Genomic DNA, 17,651 nt, shown 5'->3' with positions numbered 1-17,651 from the left:
AGAGAGAGAGAGAGAGAGAGAGAGAGAGAGAGAGAGAGAGAGAGAGAGAGGAGGGGGGGGGGTTGAGGGGGAGGGGGCGGCAGGCCATCTCACTTGGCCTAACGTCCGATCGATCCGCTAAAGTTGTGAGATGAGCAGTGAGGGGGATCGCGGCGGATAGAGGAATAAAGGAGGACGGGGAAGGAGGAAGACGACGAGGAGGACGGCGAGGACGGCGAGGACGACGAGGACGACGCGGAGGTCGCGAATCATCATCATCATCCCCGAATTTGGGGAGGCGAGTCTTATATATTTCCGGACAAAACCGAGGAGCTGGCAGGACCCGCGCGATTGGCTAATCCCGAGGGGTTGCCGAATGCTAAGCCGCGCAAGCTTCGGGCTTCGGCGCCGAGGACGCCGAGGACGGCGGTGAAGGGGGCGACGTAGATGAGGGTATCGGCGCCGCCACCGGCCGTCGCGCGGGGCTCGGAGTGTGTCCTAAAACTTGGCGGGGCGGAGCGAGGCGGCGGCGGCAGTGTTTTCATCCAGGCGCTGCGTCAATCTTTGTGTCCACGCTGTTCGCGCCGTCCGCGCCGGTCTGTGACCTGTTCCTCTTGTCTGAGGTGGGGCCTCCTTTACGGGGGCTGGCGCCGTGACCACTCACCGCGAGGCGGCCCTGGCGGAGCCCTGGCCGAGCCCTAGCGGAGCGGAGCGCCGCTCCAAGGACGCGCCAGATAGCAGTGTTTTATGGCCTTGTTTTAGGGAATCGTCCTGCGCAGCGCCCGACTCGGCGGCCGCACTTCGCCGGCAATGGCAGCCCAAACAAGGTGCGCCATGACGCGCTCGTCAAGCCCAAGTACCTAGGGCGCGGTCTTGGTGGCGGTCGTGGTGGCGGTCTCGGTGGCAGTCGTTGTGGTGGTGCGGTCGTGGAGGTGGTCGTGGTGGCGGTCTTGGTGGCGGTCGTGGTGGAGGTCGAGGTGGCAGTCGTTGTGGTGGTGCGGTCGTGGAGGTGGTCGTGGTGGCGGTCTTGGTGGCGGTCGTGGTGGAGGTCGAGGTGGCGGTCGTCGCTGACCTATCGGCTGCAGAGAGCACTGGGCCGGTCACGCCCCCCGCGGCCTCGGCGGCTGGATGTGGCCGTCGAGGTGGCAATGCCGAAAACCACACAGGCTGCAAGGCGCGGCCAAGGCGTTGTATGGACAGGGTGGGTGGGAGGCTGTGCGGACCGGGGCCACCCCACCCCGCCACACCCCGCCGCGCCCCGCCCCCACCCCCACGGGCCCTCTCTCCGCGGGCCCCTCGTGGCGCGGCGCGGCGGGCCCAGCCCGTGGGGCCCCGCCAGCCCTGCCAGCCCAGCCCAGGCAGTCGATCGGTAGCGTTGGCGGAGGCAGGAGTGCGCACAGCGGCTCAGGACACAGGACTGCGGCATGTCCCGACGGCCCTCCACCGGCGCGGCGCGGCGCTGCGGGGCGTGAGCGCTGAGTGGGCCGAGGAGGGCGAGAAGGTCGAGGCAGGCCACACACGGGGCGGCACGCCACTGCACGGCATCCGATGCGTCACCGGGGCGGTGCCGGCGGTGCTGTGTACTGAGTGGCATGCAGTGACATGAGGGTCGGCCCGGCATGTCGGGGTGGTGGAGCTGGCGGAGTCGGCCCCGGGAGCGGCTACGGCGCGTGGCCGGCCATCCGCGCCTGGCTGCTGTCCGCCCTCGTGGTGCACAGCGCCGTGGCCGGCAACCCGGACGCCAAGCGGCTGTACGACGACCTGCTCTCCAACTACAACAAGCTGGTCAGGCCCGTCGTCAACACCAGCGATGTGCTGCGCGTCTGCATCAAGCTCAAGCTGTCGCAGCTCATCGATGTGGTGAGTACACTGGACACGTGTCGTGGCTGGCTGGCGTGCTGGCGCGGACTCGGCGTCACGGCGCGAGTTCGAATATCGACGCCGCGCGCGCCCGCACTTTTTTCCGGGCGCGTTGCCCGCCGGCCGCCGCGGCCCGCCTAAGTGCTTTTTAGTGTTCCGCTCGTTTTTTAGGGGCCGTAGTTCTGAGCGTTCGCTGGCGCTGTCAGGGCAGCGGCACGCTGGGCGTCGCACGGCGTCGCTCGGCGTGGACGGACACGGGGAGCGCGACCTTGCTTCCAGCGGACCAGCGGGGACCAGCGGGCTGCTGGTGGGTCACCTTGTCAGAGGCGCCGCCAAGTTCATTGGTGACTTTGCGATCCGGGCCGGGCCGGGAGACTTTGGGCCGCGCGTGGGCGTGGCAGGGCGACCTTCAGGCGCTTCAGGCCCAGGCCCCTGAAGCGTGGCTGCGGACCCCCTACACCCGACTCGCCGCGTCGCCAGCGGCGCTTACTCCAGCAAATCCTGGCCAACGCGAACGAGTAGCAGTCGTGTCGGAGATAGTGGACGTGGGCGTGGGTCCGGCCGGGAAGACGCGTACTTTCCATCGGCACGGCAGTCACATCCCTGTTCTTACCCCCACCACCCCACCGCCCCGCCCCGCGTCCTATTTCCCTTCCGAGAGACCCAATCACGACGCGCGCCCTGTCGAAATAGCAATCATGCAAAGATTTGTCGTTAAAAAAGGAAGAAAAAAGATGCCAACGAAAAATTCCGGGCAATGAGGTGGTCCCGGCTGCACGACATGAAGGCTCTCGCTGTGAATGAATATATGAATTTTCATTCCGCGTAATTTTTATTTTCACCGTTTTTTTCTATTACTTTTTCGTTGGACACGTGTTACGCACTGCCAGGCCGTTGTCACTGCGCCGCTCAGCAGCGGGCGGCGGAAATTGCGTTAGCGCCGAATTTTCTCGCTAAAAAGCGACACATGGCAACAAATTATTCTAATAATGAGCCATCAATAACGCATTCCCTCATGCATGTATGGATGGCCCGTGTGTGCTGATGTATGAAGGTGGGTAGTGCGGGGCTGGGGGTGACAGGGGAAAAGGGGGGGGGGGGGAACCACACACCGCAATGCATATGAGGCGTCGAATCGGGGCGGAGGGCCCAGTGGTTTTGCGGAGGGATCGACTCATTTCCCTGTTATGCCCCACCTCCGAGCGGAAACGAGCTTTGACCAACCTCAGCCCCCTTTCCCCCGCCCCTTTCCCCTCTGACCGGTAATTGTCAGCGTCGACTGCTATTATTTCTTTTTCGCTTTCTTTTCCATTTATTTCGCCACCGCGGCTGTTTCTGGCCGAGGTTATGGCCGTTGATTTCCACGCGATAGTCCCTTACCCCGACATTGTTAATGTAGTTAAAGCACCGACTGAAAGTGCTTCTAAAATTGCTGCTAAAAGTGTTTGATGATACTTCATTCTCACATTTTGGAAAACCACATCCAAGTGTTTCTGGAAAAATATCACCGAAAAATGGTAGACCATTTTTTTGGGGGTAGTTTAGCTACCGCTTCTGCCTTCCCATCCGAATCCCCAACCACAACCCCCGTACAGTATCCGCTTTTTGGAAGCAGGCCCCAGTTTTTGGTCCCAGTTTCGGAACCAGGTCGCAGGTTTTGAAACCTCTCTTTCCGATGCAGCGAGTCACTGTCCGATCGCAAGAGGCATCGAGTGCAAGTCGACTCCTTCGATCGGTTTTCCAGTTTCTTCCTTTCCCGACTTTTCGCTTTGTTGTGCCGGGATGATTCGGCCGCCCCGCAGCTGCCGCAGCGGTGCCGAGTCAAAGCCGTGACCCGCTCGCCGCCTGAATTGTACATTTGCGGCAGCTTGTTTGATCGATCCAATATTCAGCGAGTCCGGCTAAAAGCATCGCGAAAAATTCATCGCCATGTGCGACGGCGTGGCCCGGTGGCCCGGCCCGGCCGGAGGGGCGGCGGTACCGAGCGGTCGAGGCGACGACAGCGGCGCCTGGGCCTCCGGCTCGGCCTCCGGCTCCGGCCCGCCTGCAGACTGATTCCGAGGGGTACGCCTCTCTGTCCCACTCACGGGGCGCCCCGCGGTGCGAGAGAGACAAAGCGACCTGCTGTGCCGCCTTGCCTTCCGGCAAAGAGGTCGCACTACTTTGATTATTCAACAATAGCCTCGCTCGCCTCGCTCGCACTCGCCGGGACGCCGGCCGGCGCCAGGGTCCGGCCGTGGCTGCACCCGTCCGGGGGCCCCTCAAGTATTTATACGATTTCTTGTTATGTGCGCGCCGACCCTCTCTGCGACGTCGCCAAGAGTTCGCCCACCCCACGGCGGCCACGGCAGCCACGGCAGGACAGTGCGGGGTCCTTGTGGGGCTCGCTGCCCGCGCGCCCGTCCCGGACCGGTTAGCAACAAGGACTGCTGCAGCGGGGCGGCGCCAAAAAGGAGCCCTGCCACCGTCACGCTGGCCGCCAAGCTGACCGAGAAGCTGCCCCGGCCCCGCCCTCTGCCGGGCAGGGCACTCAAGGACACGGCCATCATGAAGACCGACCCTCGCCGGCCGTGAGGGAAGCGCCTCGCACTTTTTGCATGTAATGGCTCGGGGGCCGGGAAGGGGGCGGGAAGGGGGCGGACGTGATTCTGGTCGGGGTGAACATTCAGTAGCCGGACCGGACCCCCCACCCCAGGCTCATCAGCGGCAGTCCCGTAACGGCAGTAATTTGGAGAGCGTCCACCGAGTGCGGCTGTCTGGACGTGCCTGGACGCCGCGGTGGACGCGCGGTCCGCGGTCGCGCAGGAGACAGGCAGCGAGGCCGCCGGCCCCTGGATTTTGAGAAATCGCCCTGGCGACGCCTTACAGTGTGCCAGAAGACCGATAGGCGGCCGAAAGTCTAGGCGCGAACCGACCGTGTTACCCCACCACTGGGATTCCTCGTTCGGAGAACAATTCATTGGTGGGGTCACACGTTCGGTCCGAGTCCCATTTAGCGACTGCGGGGCTCAAAACACGTCTAGAACTTTGGCCGCCTGCGCCGGTCTGCTGGCCCACTGTGCGCCTGTGGCTTCAATTTCATGGCGACTCTAACACGAAGCAGCACTCAGGTTTTTCCGATGGATGGACCCAGCAGGGGGAATAGGGGAGAAAAAAAAAGTATATATCGCACGGCAGCAGCACGCCGAGACGCCCGCCGCGCGCTCCTCGGACGTATCACTGACGGCGCGCCACGCCGCGCCACGCCACGCCACGCCACGCCGCGCCACGCCACGCCACGCCACGCCACGCCACGCCACGCCACGCCACGCCACGCCACGCCACGGCGGGGTTGATAAGAAAACGTCTTCGGCGGATCCGCGATCCGCGGGCGGGCGGGAGCCTTTGTGGGACGAGTGGTTGGCAGCCATGGGGGTACGGGGAGAAGAAAGAGAGAGGGAGAGAAAAAAGGGGGGGGGGCGTTATTGTGTGGCGTTGAGATAGAAGCGAACGAACACCGCCCGGTAGATTCCCAGAAGCGAATCCAAAGCATGCCGTCACACTCTCACAGACACCCACTCGCAAACACACGCTCACACACACACACACACACACACAAACAGGTCTGCTGCTTCACTTCTGCGCTATCGCGCAGGTCTAATGATTTTCCGGCGAAAAATCTCGAAAACAAAGAATAAAAGTGTGGGCGGGGAGCAGCGCCCATTACCACAAAATGCAGGTTGGCGGCTCTGCCCGCCCCGCCTCGCCCCGCCCCGGCACTGTCGTCGTCCGTCATCGCACCTCTAATTTGTACTGCGGCAATGAGCGATCGCCCCTCCGCGCCACCCCTCCTCCCCCTCCCCATCGTCAAACTCATAATTCCTGGGCGTCCTCGTCGCTCCGATTGCCCCGCTAATGTGCGAGAGAGAGAGGGGGGAGGGGAAGGGGGTTCATTTTTCAGTGCGGTCCACTTCCTGCGGCCATGAAAAATTCATCCGGGGCCAGCCTACGCTGCCTGCTGTGCGCCGGTTGGCAGCCCTGTCGCGGCGTGTCGTCTGCTTGTCTGTCTGTGAACACGCCCCCGGTCCCCGGCCGTCCCCGGCCGTGCTGCTGTCTGCTGCCCCGTGCCGCGTTGCCGCGAGGCGAGGCGTTCCCCCTGGAAATGGACCTGAAGCACCGTCATGGAACTGCGGGGCGGGGCGGGGCGTGGCGCGCCGTGCCGCGCCCCTTGGGTGCAGCCTTGCGCCTTGTCTGCACTCTTTTGTCGTCCTACCCCTCCCCCCCCCCTTTCCCACCTCCCTCCGCACCGCCGCCTCTTTCTTTTCGTGGCGTTATATGTCATTCCTTGGGAATCGCGCGACTCGAGGAGCGCTGCCTTGATTACCCGCCTCCTGCATCCCTGCTCGACCCGCCTGCTTGCCGCCGGCGCGCCGCCCGCCACTCCGCGCCCGACCTCGTTCCCCGCTCTTTGTTCCTCGTTCTTTGATTCTTTTTCCTCGTCCCTGACCTCGTTCCCCCCGCTCTTTGTTCCTCGTTCCCCGCTCTTTGTTCCTCGTTCTTTGATTCTTTGTTCCCGTCCCTGACCTCGTTCCCCGCCCCGCTCTTTGTTCCTCGTTCCCCGCTCTTTGTTCCTCGTTCTTTGATTCTTTGTTCCTCGTCCCTGACCTCGTTCCCCGCCCCGCTCTTTGTTCCTCGTTCTCCGTTCTTTGTTCTTCGTTCTCCCGATTCTTTGTTCCTCGTTCCCCCGCGCTTGGTATGCAACTGCTTCCGCCGCTCTCCTGCTTCTCTCTAATCCTCGCGGCGCCCCTGGAGGCGCCCTGGGCGCCCTGGAGGTGCGCTGGAGGGGCGCTGCGGGGCCGCCACTGCTTATTTCGCCACGATGAAGAATAACGACTCGGGGGTTGCACGTTGCACGACGTTGCACGCGCGCCGCGGAGTTTATTTGTTTCCCGGTCCGTCCTTCCGTTTGACTCACCGAGTCGCCGCCCTGGCGTGGCCCTGGCGTGGCCCTGGCCGGGGCGGGGCGGGGTCCACTTGGCCGAAGCCCCAATGAAGGACGCCCCGAAGGACGTCCCGAAGGGCGCCCCGAAGGACGAGGATTACCTCAAGGATGTCCTCAGATGTCTCGACTTACCTGGGGGCGGCTGGCGCCGCTGGCCAGGGCGGCGGGGCGGGGCGTTCCCGTCGGATCGTGGTGCCCCTTAATCCTTGAGGGGGTTACGGCGTACACCCCGTACGCCCCCACCCCGCCCTAAACTCATCCCGCGCGCTTGCCAGTCACTGCACGTAGCGAGGCCCCTGGTGCGACAGAGACAAATACTGGCGGCCGCGGTGGCGCTGCGTGCGCGCTGCGTGGGACGGAGAGAGCGAGAGGATCCCTGAATGATGAACCGACGAACGCTTAGAGCTCAACAAAACAAAGTAATACGGTTAGGGTTGCCGCCGGGCGAGGCCGGGCGAGGCCGGGCGAGGCAAGGGCAGGCTGCCGGGCTGGGTGTGTGCTGGATGACGTCCAACGCCTCGCCAAACTCGGCCTGGCCAGCCTGCAGACTGATTCCGAGAGTCGCCTTCGTCGCTCTGTCTCTCTCGCACGTATACCTCAGGCGCAGTGAGTGTGAGAGAGACAGAGCGACGCAAACGACTCTCGGCCTGCCAGGCCAGCAGCCTACGGCCGGACCGCTTCTTGCTCTCTCCGCGACCCTCCTCCAGGCTGCCGTGCGCCCCCACGGCCCCCACCCCGGCTGGCCCCCGGCCAGGAAATCTCCACCCTGTCCTGGCTGGCTGGGCGGGCTGGGCGGCTGTCGCAGCGGCCAGCCTAACAGGCTGTGACAGGCGAAATGAACCTCCCTCCTCAGTATTTGTTTCCAATGCCAAACTCCGCGGCGCTGCCCGAAGCGCGGCCTGCTTTCAAGAACGGAGCGGTGCGCGCGGCTCGACGGCGTCCGCGGGGCCCTCCTCGCCGTGGCGGCGGGTCGGCGCACAGGTGCACAGTGCAGCAGCACGGCCAGATCTGGCGCGGCTCCAGCTATTGATCCGCGCTATTGGCCGGACTGCACCGCGCCGTGCGTCGAGACAGTGTGCCAGCCCCGGCTCGCCTGGCTGCGCCGCCGCGTTGTCGCGCACTCCGTCGCACAGTGGGCCAGAAGACCGGAGCAGGCGGCCAAACCTCGAGACGCGTTTTAAGCTCCAGAGTCGCTAAACGGGGCTCGAAACGAACGTGTAACCCCACCAATGGATTCCTCGTTCGGAGAGCAATCCATTGGTGGGGTCACACGTTGGGTTCGGGTCCTGTTTAGCGACTCTGCAGCTCGAAACGCGTCCGGGATTTTGGCCGCCTTGCACCGGTCTTCTGGCCCACTGTGGGCCGCTCTGATTGGCCGGCGGCCCCGCGGCGCCCCAATCGCAGTGCGCGCATCGTCCGAGCGGCCGCCATTAAGCGCGCAGAATAAGTGGAGCAACTTTGGGAGGGACCGCGGGAGTTGGGGCGGTTAAAAACGCGGAGGGCGGGAGGGAGGTGTGTGAGCCAAAGTTGGGCCTCGATGGGGGCGAGGAGGAACTACTTTGGGACGGCGGGGGCAGGCCAGTCGCGGATAGAGAGAGAGAGAGGGAGAGAGAGAGAGAGAGAGAGAGAGAGAGAGAGAGAGAGAGAGAGAGAGGAGAGAGAGGGGGGGGGGGCACGTAAAAAGTTGGCCCAGTCGTGCCAGCCGTTGGCAGTGCCGTTCGCACCAATGCCGCGCTGAGGATGCTCCAAGGGATGCCCCGCGGAGGGTGAAATGATGCAAGCAGGTGTATTCATTCAGCATTCCCTCTCCGGCCCGCAGTGCAGCGGCTTCGCGTTTGCCGACGGGCAGGCTGGCAATCCTAACATTCTCGCTTCTCGGGGCCTCCCCCCCCCCCACTCCGGGGTCCCCGCGTGCATATCATTCCACTCTGTGTGCGCGGCTTTGTTTTACAAGTTCGGCGCCGATCGCTGCAACACTGTGCAACACTGCGCAAACAACGCCTTAATGAAGCCGGCCGGAGTTTGCCGAGTCGAGTGTCTCGAACCACATCGCAGCGTTGGCGCGTCATCCGCATCATCGGCCCCGCCAGCACCCCCCCCCCCCCCCCCGGCGGACTACATAAGTGGCGCCAGTTTGCCGCGAGTCACATCGGTGGAGCGGCGACGCGAAGCAAAGAACAAGTTGAACTTTCAAACCTTCCAGCTTTCGAAATTTCACTGTCCGAAGCACACAAGCACAACGTCCCACAAGAAGTACAAACTAATAAATATCGGCTATTCTTTTTTGTCAGCCTTTCCTGATCGGATGGCCCAAGGTTACGGCAGCGGAAACCCGTGTTTTCGTGTCGTGTTTTTCGCAGTTTCCATGTTAGGTGGAAACTTTTTTTTGTTGTTGTTGCCGTAGAGACAGGGAAGCTGGGGAATCCCGCCAGGACGGGACGGGAGCGAAGTGGAGGCACGTGGAGAGAGAAAGAGAGAGAAAGAAAATTGGACGCGCGCCGACAATGCGCCGCGGAGCGCTGCACTTTGCATTGTTGCTCTTCCGTGTCCCCGACAGGACCAGACCGAAAAGGACTCAAAGTCACCATCTTATCGCCCCATGGCGTGCTGGCTGGCGGCCCTGCCTGGGCGGCGCGTCCCCGCCAGGGCTGGCAGGCAGGGCTGGCAGGCGGGGCTGGCGGCAGAAGCCCCTCCACGTGGAATGCGGCGCAGAGAGCGCGCCGAGGCGCGAGGCGCGAGGCGCAGCTCATCTCTGAAATGAATTAAAACGCTTTAGCGCCAAACTTGCAGGCGGGCTGGCAGCAAGCCGTATCCTTTTTTGTTTCTTTTCGCTGTTTTTTTGTTCCAACGCTTTCCATTTTTCATTCTTCCCTTTGCACTACTGTGTTGGCTGGCGCGCTGGCGCTCGCTGAGCCGCTGCCTGCCTGCTCGGCGGGCTGCTCGGCGAGCTGCTCGGCCTGCCCCGCCCCGCCCCGCCCCGCCGGGATGGCAGGGGATGGCTTTGTTTGTGGGCCGCTGCTGTGCAGCTGACGATACGCCGCCTTGATGAGAGGCCGGGGCCGCGTCCGAGGCGCCCTTCCGGGCCACGTTCGCCACGTTCACGCCGGTCGCGTCTCCGTCGCACCGACGGCCCGGCGCCACCGGCAGCACGTCCGGGCGACGTGTGCGACGGAGACGCCCGAAGTGCACTCGGCACGGCACGGCACGGCACGGCGGGGCGGGGCGGCGGGGCTGCCGGGGCGCAGGGCTGGCTAGGGCCGGTCGGCGCGTTCGGGGGCTTGGGGGCTCGTGATAGTGTGGCGGTGGGGCTTCCTTGCGATCCCTGGGGAGGGGAGCAACGGCCAGGGGAGGCGGGAGGGTACAGGCGTCGATTGGAGGAGGGGTGATGGAGAGAACGGATCGCGGGGGGAGTTTGAGGTAAAGCGTCACAGGCCATTGAGGCGAGGCGGGCGAACGGAGAAGAATGGGGGCGAGGCGGGGCGAGGGTGTGGAGGCCGGAAATGGTGTTTGCCTCGCCGAGGACGAGACGACGGCCGCGACGGCAGTGAGACGCCGAAACGGAGATAAAAACGCGGTCTCACACGGCGGTGTGTCGGTCTGCAGACACGGTTGCCCAGGCCTGGTCGGCCCAGGTCTCGGCCCACCCAAGACGAAACAAGGTCATGGCGAGGATGGCGGCGAGGGTGGCAGCGGAGATGGCGGCGCAAGTAGGCCAGAAGACCGGTGGAGGCGGCCAAAACTCTAGACGCGTTTTGAGCTCCAGAGTCGCTAAATGGAACTCGAACCGAGCGTGTGATACCACCAATGGATTCCTGCACCGGTCTTCTGGCCCACGCTGTGTGGTGAGGGTGGCAGCGAGCAGGCCGGGCCGACGCCGTTGTAATCGCGGCTGCGGCGAGTCCATAATGCACGCATATTGGCGCGGCGGACCGGGCCGGGGGATGGGGGGCTGGGGCTCCGAGTTTGCAATGTAGCCGCTGAGGTTGATGCTGCTGTTGTTGTTGTCGAGCTGGACCGTGTTGCCGTTCCGTCAGGTTGCCGCCCTGCCCGTGCTGCGCTAGGGTTGGCAGCGCAATGAAGACAGATGAGCGTCACTCAGTGTTGGGTCGGCGGGCGGCGTCGGTGGCTCGGTGGCCCCGGGGCTGCCTGGCCTGGCCGGACGTGCTGGCACTGGCGCCGCCCGTGCTGCGCGCTCCGATGGACATTGCGAGTCAAAAGTCTATAGATTTATGCAGCGCGCTGTTGGCGGTTGGCGGCCTTGGAGGAGGCGGGGCGGCGAAAGCGGCGAAAGCGGCGAAAGCCAAGGCGGCCTTCCCTTCCGCCTCGTGCATCCCCGGCTTTCGCCGCTTTCGCCGCCAGACGTGTCGGGAATCGAAGTGCCCGTCGCTCCGAACGAAACAACACCCACCAACACCCACCAGCCTGCGGCTGCCCGAGGCTGCCCGAGGCTGCCAGCTCAGCCCGCCCGGACAGCCCAGCAGCCAGCCCGGCAGCCCGCCCCGGGCCACTCGCACCAGGTGCCGCGTTTAATGATACGATTCGGTTTTTGTTTTTCCCGCCGCTCGGCGCCGCCCCGCCGCCCCCGGCGCTCCAATCTACCTCGCTAATCCCCGCCGCTTACAAGCCGAGGCCGGGGCCGCCGGGGCCGCCGGCCGCGCCACGCCCGACTTGTTCGAATCTGGTACAGTGGCGCCTCGCCGCCCCGCCCGGCAGCGCCTTGGCGCGCCTTCGCGGGGCTGCCCTTGGCTCGCAACTTTGGCCGCGTACCGGCAGTCTCGGCCCGCGGCCCCAGAGGACCCCAGAGGGGCTCGGCGCGCCCTAACTGGGCCAAGAAGGGGTGCCGGACGAGGGACTTGTTGGAGCTGCCCAGCGCACACGCTGGTACTCGTCCACTCGTCCGGCGGCCTGGCCTGCACCAACGGCGGCGTGGCGTTGCCAAGACGGCGGCGTGTTTCGCTTGGGCGGGGCCGAGTGGACGGGTCGAGCGCCTGCGGACGGCAGGGTAGGCAACCCGCCCACCCGCTGCGCGCACACCTCGCTCGCATTGCCTACCGCGCAGGCGCCCACCAGCCAGCGCCTCGAGTCGAGACTCTCGATGTTTGCTGTGTTTGGCCAACCTTCTGGGCCCTATTAGGCGATTCCGGAGCCCTGAAGAGCATTCGGTGCGCTGAGTGCTTTTTCGAGCCCTGAATGGCGTCCTTTGAGGAGGGCGTGCCCGAATCGAGGCGACTTGATGGGGCTCATTAGGCACGCAAGGCACCGCCAAGAAGAAGGCGAAGGCAGAGGCCACCGTCAGCGAGTCGGCGCACCGAGGAAGCCCTTTTGCCTTTTCACAGAGTCTCGCTCTTTTCACGTCCTTTTCGCGCGACGCGGAGACTAGAGACTCCGCGCTCGAAAGCCACTTTTCCGAGAGTGAAAAATTGACTGGAATCGGAGAGCCAGAAGCCCCGCGGCCGTTTAACGCCGGCGGGCGCGCTGGTCGCGTAAGCTTTGAGGCACCCGTCACCATGCGTGGGTGCCACGCTAGCACTGCGAGCGGGGCGGCGCAGGGGCCCACCCCACCCCCTCGGATGATGGCTCGGGGAATCCCTTTAGTGTGGTTGGATGAGCAGCGTGGGGCGGGGCGGGGTGGGGCGGGGTGGGCGGTGGGGGGCTCCCACTCTGATGGATGTCCTCGCCCCGACTCGAACAAATAAGGAGAAGGAGGAGGGGGAGTGTGTAGCTATGCTTGCCAGGCTTGCCACGCACCGCGGCCTCTCGACCAGGGAAAAGTGTTGGCGGCGCCAACGGCAGCAGCGCCGCACCCAGTGCCTACACTGCGTGAACGAGCTTCGATCACATTCAAGTCTCGTCATTATTTGGCCAGAAATGCAGGCGAATCCGACTAAAAGTTGGCCAGACTTTAGGTTCTTGCCAAAATGTGGCCAGAAAGCACCGACGAAGCAGGTTCCCGGAAAGCGGCAAAAAATAGAAGTGAGGGAAAAAAGGAAAGGGACTGCCGCGAGCTAGCGGCTGCTTTCCTTTTAACTCCCCTTCATTTATTTCGTTTTTTTCCCTCCCGCAAAAAAATTGTTAATATCCGTCGGGTCTAATGGCGGGTGTTGCAAGGTGAGTTTACCGTGCACGGCCCCTGTTTGACTAAGGCGGTACACTTTTTCCCCCGGCTGGCGCGTCGGCCACTAAGGCAGGGAAATTCACGAGGCGCAAAAAAAAAGGACGACGACGAGCAATATGCAGGCACGTTCACTGTACGGGGAAAGTGGCCCTGCACTGCCGCCGCGATGCGTCGAGTTCGACGACGAGGCTGGAATGCAGTGCGGGCAAAGCCAAATTGCACGGAGCCAAAAAAAATAATATTTTTTGCACGGCGCAAAGTGCAAATAGTGGTCGACATCCACCCACGCCGCCTCGGTGTTTCCACGCTGCGAGCGGCACCTTGCGGCACGCCGTGAGACACACCGAGTCGGCTTCCTCGGCACGGCCTCCCCGAAACGGGGATCGGACAATACATCATCCCGGGCCGAGCCGGGCCGAGCCGGCACGCCCACCGTACCGTGCCGTCCCGACCGTGCCGTAAGGACGCACCCTCCCCCGCGCCGCCCTAACTCAGTGCGGCAATTACCTGTGCCGAGTGGCGCTGCCAACACAACGGCAATAAGACTCCCCCGCAGTCCATGAGCAGGCGCACCTGGCGGCCTGGCGGGGCTCGGGTTGGGTTGGCGGCCCTGGCGGCGCAAACGGCCCGCCGCCCGGCACTGATTGTGCGCGATTCGGGCGATTCGGGCGATTCGGGCCGCGACGCGTCACGTGCCAGGCATCGGGATGGAACGGCTCGCAGCAGCCTGATCTGAGAATCCTTTTCGTCGCTCTGTCTCTCTCGCACTCGCGGGGCGTGCCGTATAGGTGCGAGAGAGACAGAGCGTCGTCGGCCGGAAGTACCGCCGGCGGCATCGCCATCGCAGCTAAACGCGCCGAGACAGCGAGCCTCGAGTTCCCGACGAAACGGAGTAGTGACGGTGTGGAAGAGCACACCACTGAGTTTGCGGTGACCGTTTCAACCAACTTTGCTGCACCGCTGCTCTCAAACTATTCTTGTCAGGTATACTGACACATGGTTTTCAGTAATCCTTGGAAATCATGTTTCGATGCGCGGCGCGGCCGTGCAAGCGGTGCCTTGCCTGCTGGCTGCCTGCTGGCTGGCTGCTGGCTGCCTGCTTGCCGCGGGGGCCTCCTTGCTGCTGCTGCTCTAGGCTGCCCGGCCCGCTCGCCCCGCCGCCTGTCCGTGCGTAATTTATGAGGCAGGTGGTCTGCGCAAAGTTTTTCAATGTTCAACACGGAGATACAGCGAGACCAAATTACTCTTGCGCTAAAGGATGCCGCTGTGCCCCTCCCCCCCTTTTCCCCCCTCCCCGCCCCGTGATCCCTCTCGCCACCCCGTTAACAAAACCTAATTCCTGCGTGGCTTTCCACCGAATTAAACCATCTGCGCTGGGGGAAAGGCAGGGAGAAAGAGAGAGAGGAAAACATCACCTCCACCGAGTGAGAGAGAAGAGAGAGAGGAGAGAGAGAAGAGAGAGAAAAGAGAGAAAAGAGAGAAGAGAGAGAAGAGAGAGAAGAGAGAAAAGAGAGAGAAAGAAAAGGGGAGAAAAAAAAAATTTTTGGGGTGGCGACAAAGTAGTAGTGCGCCGCCACAGCCAGTTAACCGCCAAACCCATTGGAGCTGCATCAAACTTTTGGGCGGTTTGGGGAGACGAGAGACAGAGACGGAGGGACGTTGGCAAACGACGGCAAGGCGCGGCCAGGCGGCACGCAACAGCGCTGATGAGGGCACCTTGCGGACACCTTCGCACAGGCCGTCTCTTTTCTTCCCTCTTTTTTGCCCCCCCCTCCTTTGGGTTTTCCCTTAGTTTTTTTTTTTTTTTACTCTCTCTTTTCCTTTTCTTTTCCCCCGGCCTCCCCTTCCCCCGTTTCCGCCGGGTTTCCCTACACGCGGTACACGCGCTAGACGACTTCGCCGCGAGACTTGGGAACCGTTGGCAGCGTGCTGGCCGTGGCGCCGTGGCTCGTCGGCGGCCCCGCGTGCTGCGTGCTGCGCGGCACGGGCTGTTCCTGCCATCAGGTAGTGCTGACGATACACTTCAACTACTCGGGCTTTGTTCCGCTTCGCCCCACCCCACCCCGCGACCCCCCCCCATCCCATCCCCGCGAGCCGTTTTTGGCAAAGTTGGGGCGGGGCCGACGGCTTCCCTTTGTCCGTTTCGGAACGATTAAATTCTGTTTCCGCGCGCGGGGCAGGCGGGGCCGCGGAAGTGGCTCTGGAGTGCGAACAGCGCGCTGTCCTGCGAATAGCGTCCCCTGGAGCGCGTTATCGGCAGCGCCATCGCGCGGGTCGTTCCGTTGATCCGGGCCGCTCGCTCCGCCCTCCACCGCGGCACCGCGGCGCTGGGCGCAGGGCGTGCCGTGCTACAGACTCCCATTCCGAGAGTCGCTCCGTCTCTCTCGCACCATCCGGCGCGCCCCATGAGTGCGAGAGAGGCGGACAGAGCGCCACACGTGTCGTTACGCGGCCGCCTCGGTGAATGAGGGCGTGCCGCGGGGGCGCGAGGCGTGCGCTAAATGAAGGGGCAGGTTAATGCGGGTCTTGAGCAGCGAGCGCGGGGACCTCAGCCATCCACACGGCCTCGGCCCGTCCGCGGGAATCGCCGGCCATCCATCACGGCCCCGGCCTTCGTGGCCTCGGCCCCGCTCGCCCTGCTCGCCCTGCTGCAGCGGCGCTGCCTCCCTCCGCCCCCGTCGCCCCCCTTGGCGACCGCGCCGCTCCCGCACCGCGCTGGCACACTGCGCGACGCGGCGCGACGCGGCGCGACCGCCGAGATGAGAAATTGACGTCGCTTCGAGTCGCGGCTCCGCTCCGCGCTCCGCTGGCCTCGCACGCTTGGCGCTTCGCTTCGCTCAGCATCGCTCCCGATCGGGCGCGTCGTACCTCTCCCTTCCGTCCGCTCCGCTTGGCTCCGCTTGGCTCCGCTCCCCGGCGGCCTGCATCTTGCATCTAAATTATGGCGGCCGAGTCGCCCGCCGTGATTACGCCGCGTTATTAAGGGGAGGTGATTACACGCCGGCGCCCCGTCTCTCTCGCCCTCGGGCGGCCGTCGCTTCGTCTCTCTCGCACTCGCCCGGACAGAGCACCCCTGTTCGGAATCAGTCCGTCTGGCGGACCGCTGCTACACCGGCAAACTGGGCCCGCTGGAACACGCCGCCCTTCCCTCATGCTGTAACCGACGAATGGCTGCTTGTTTGTAGCGCCCCGCCTCGCCCCGCCCCGCGATGCGCGCCATGCTGGAGGTCGTTGTCGTCGTCGTTGCCGCCGCCGAAAAGTGTTTTATTTAAGACCGGAAGGCTCTCGGCACGCCGCGCTGGGCCGCGCTGGGCCGCGCCGGGCCACTGACAGCCTCTGGCCTCCCGCTTGACCCGGCCTGCTTGTTCCGGGCCGCGTGCCGCTGGCGTGCCGCCTCCGTCCGGAGACAGTAAATCGCTGAAATAAAAGAGCTTGTTCTCCTCGGAGGCGCGGCGCGACTTGGACTGGACTCCAGATGCGGCCCGTGGAAATGGGTCGTTGCTGTTTTTGTTGCTGTTGCTGCTGTTGTTGTTGCTGGCAGGGGCCTGGGCGGCCCACAGTGGGCCAGGAGACCGGTGGAGACGGCCAAAACTCGAGACGCGTTTTGACCTCCAGAGTCGCTAAGCAGGACTCGAGCCGAACGTGTGACCCCCCCAATGGATTGCTCTCCGAACAGGGAAACCATTGGTGGGGTCACACGTTCGATTCAAGTTCTATCTAGCGACTCTGGAGGTCAAAACGCGTCTAGAGTTTTGGCCGCCTCCACTGGTCTCCTGGCCCACTGTGGGGCGGCCTGGGCTCGCTGTTGCAGAGTCGGGTGACACGGATGGGGCGTGACTGGGCGTGACGGACACGCCTCGTGTCTGGCCGTGGTGTACGCTTTGCGGCGGGGCGTGGCGGGGCGTGGCGGGGCGTGGCGGGGCGAGGTGGGCGCAGGTCCAGGGGCATGTCCACTGCAGCCCGCCCCGCAGCCCCACTCGCAGCCCCCGCGGCCCCGCGGCCCCACAGTCCCACGGCACAGGGCGGCACGAGGCGCAAAGCCGCGCAAAGCGCCAGTAATGCCCGGAGAGAGAACCGGCCCGCTCGGCAAAGGGCCACCGCGGCCACCGCGCGCGCGGTCTTCAAGAAATAATTACGGGTCAGGCTGCAGCAGGGCAGGTGGAGTTGGCGAGCACCGCAGTGCGCCCCCCCCCCCACACCACACGAGCAATAAAAGGAAAAGGGACAGCCTCAACTTTGCCACCTTCTTTCCCCACAATGTCCCGCGCTGCAGCGTCGCAGTGCCGCGCAGTGCGCAGAGGCGGGGGTCGTCCTCGGACAGCCGGACGCAGACGGAGACAAGGAAAGAAAGGAAGACGAGGAGAGGAACTGCTGCAACTCTTTAGAAAAATTAGAACACGAGTTCACGTCATTTTTGTAGTAACGAACACATAGTTGATTTCGTGTAGGTTTTCGTTTGACTTGAGAGACTTTCGCGTCTCCCAAAATCCTCTCTCTGATAAAAAAAATCTCATTCAACGAACGTTGATGAAAGCAGATGATCCATCGCGTTTCACAACTGCTGTGATAGCCGAGAGGTTAGAGACGTGGGATCGAGTTACCGCAGGCGGGCGTTCGAATACCAGCGTCACATACGTTTTTTCGACTTACTATCTAAGGGTGGTGGTTCGAGGCCATCCGAGCGGAGCCGTGTGCAACAGACCCACATGCCGGAGG

At 63.8% G+C, this 17,651-nt stretch overlaps 1 protein-coding gene across 2 annotated transcripts in view; it reads left to right on the top strand.

Annotated features, from left to right (window-relative positions):
• Positions 1 to 1,401: 1,401 nt before the first annotated feature.
• Positions 1,402 to 17,651, top strand: part of LOC117641725 (acetylcholine receptor subunit alpha-like) — a 100,666-nt gene continuing 84,416 nt past the window's right edge. The window contains exon 1 of one of the 2 annotated variants that reach the window (XM_034379283.1): positions 1,402 to 1,839. In XM_034379283.1, coding sequence (XP_034235174.1) covers positions 1,582 to 1,839 — 258 coding nt within the window. In that variant the 5' untranslated portion in view covers positions 1,402 to 1,581. The remainder of the gene's footprint in view (positions 1,840 to 17,651) is intronic. The other variant, XM_034379282.1, reaches the window with a different exon arrangement.

Source organism: Thrips palmi, unplaced genomic scaffold (assembly GCF_012932325.1).
Source record: "Thrips palmi isolate BJ-2018 unplaced genomic scaffold, TpBJ-2018v1 HiC_scaffold_15, whole genome shotgun sequence".
NCBI classification, from domain to species: Eukaryota; Metazoa; Arthropoda; class Insecta; order Thysanoptera; family Thripidae; genus Thrips; species Thrips palmi.
The sequence above is the reverse complement of the archived record's forward strand: the minus strand, read 5'-3'. Positions and strand labels throughout refer to the sequence as shown.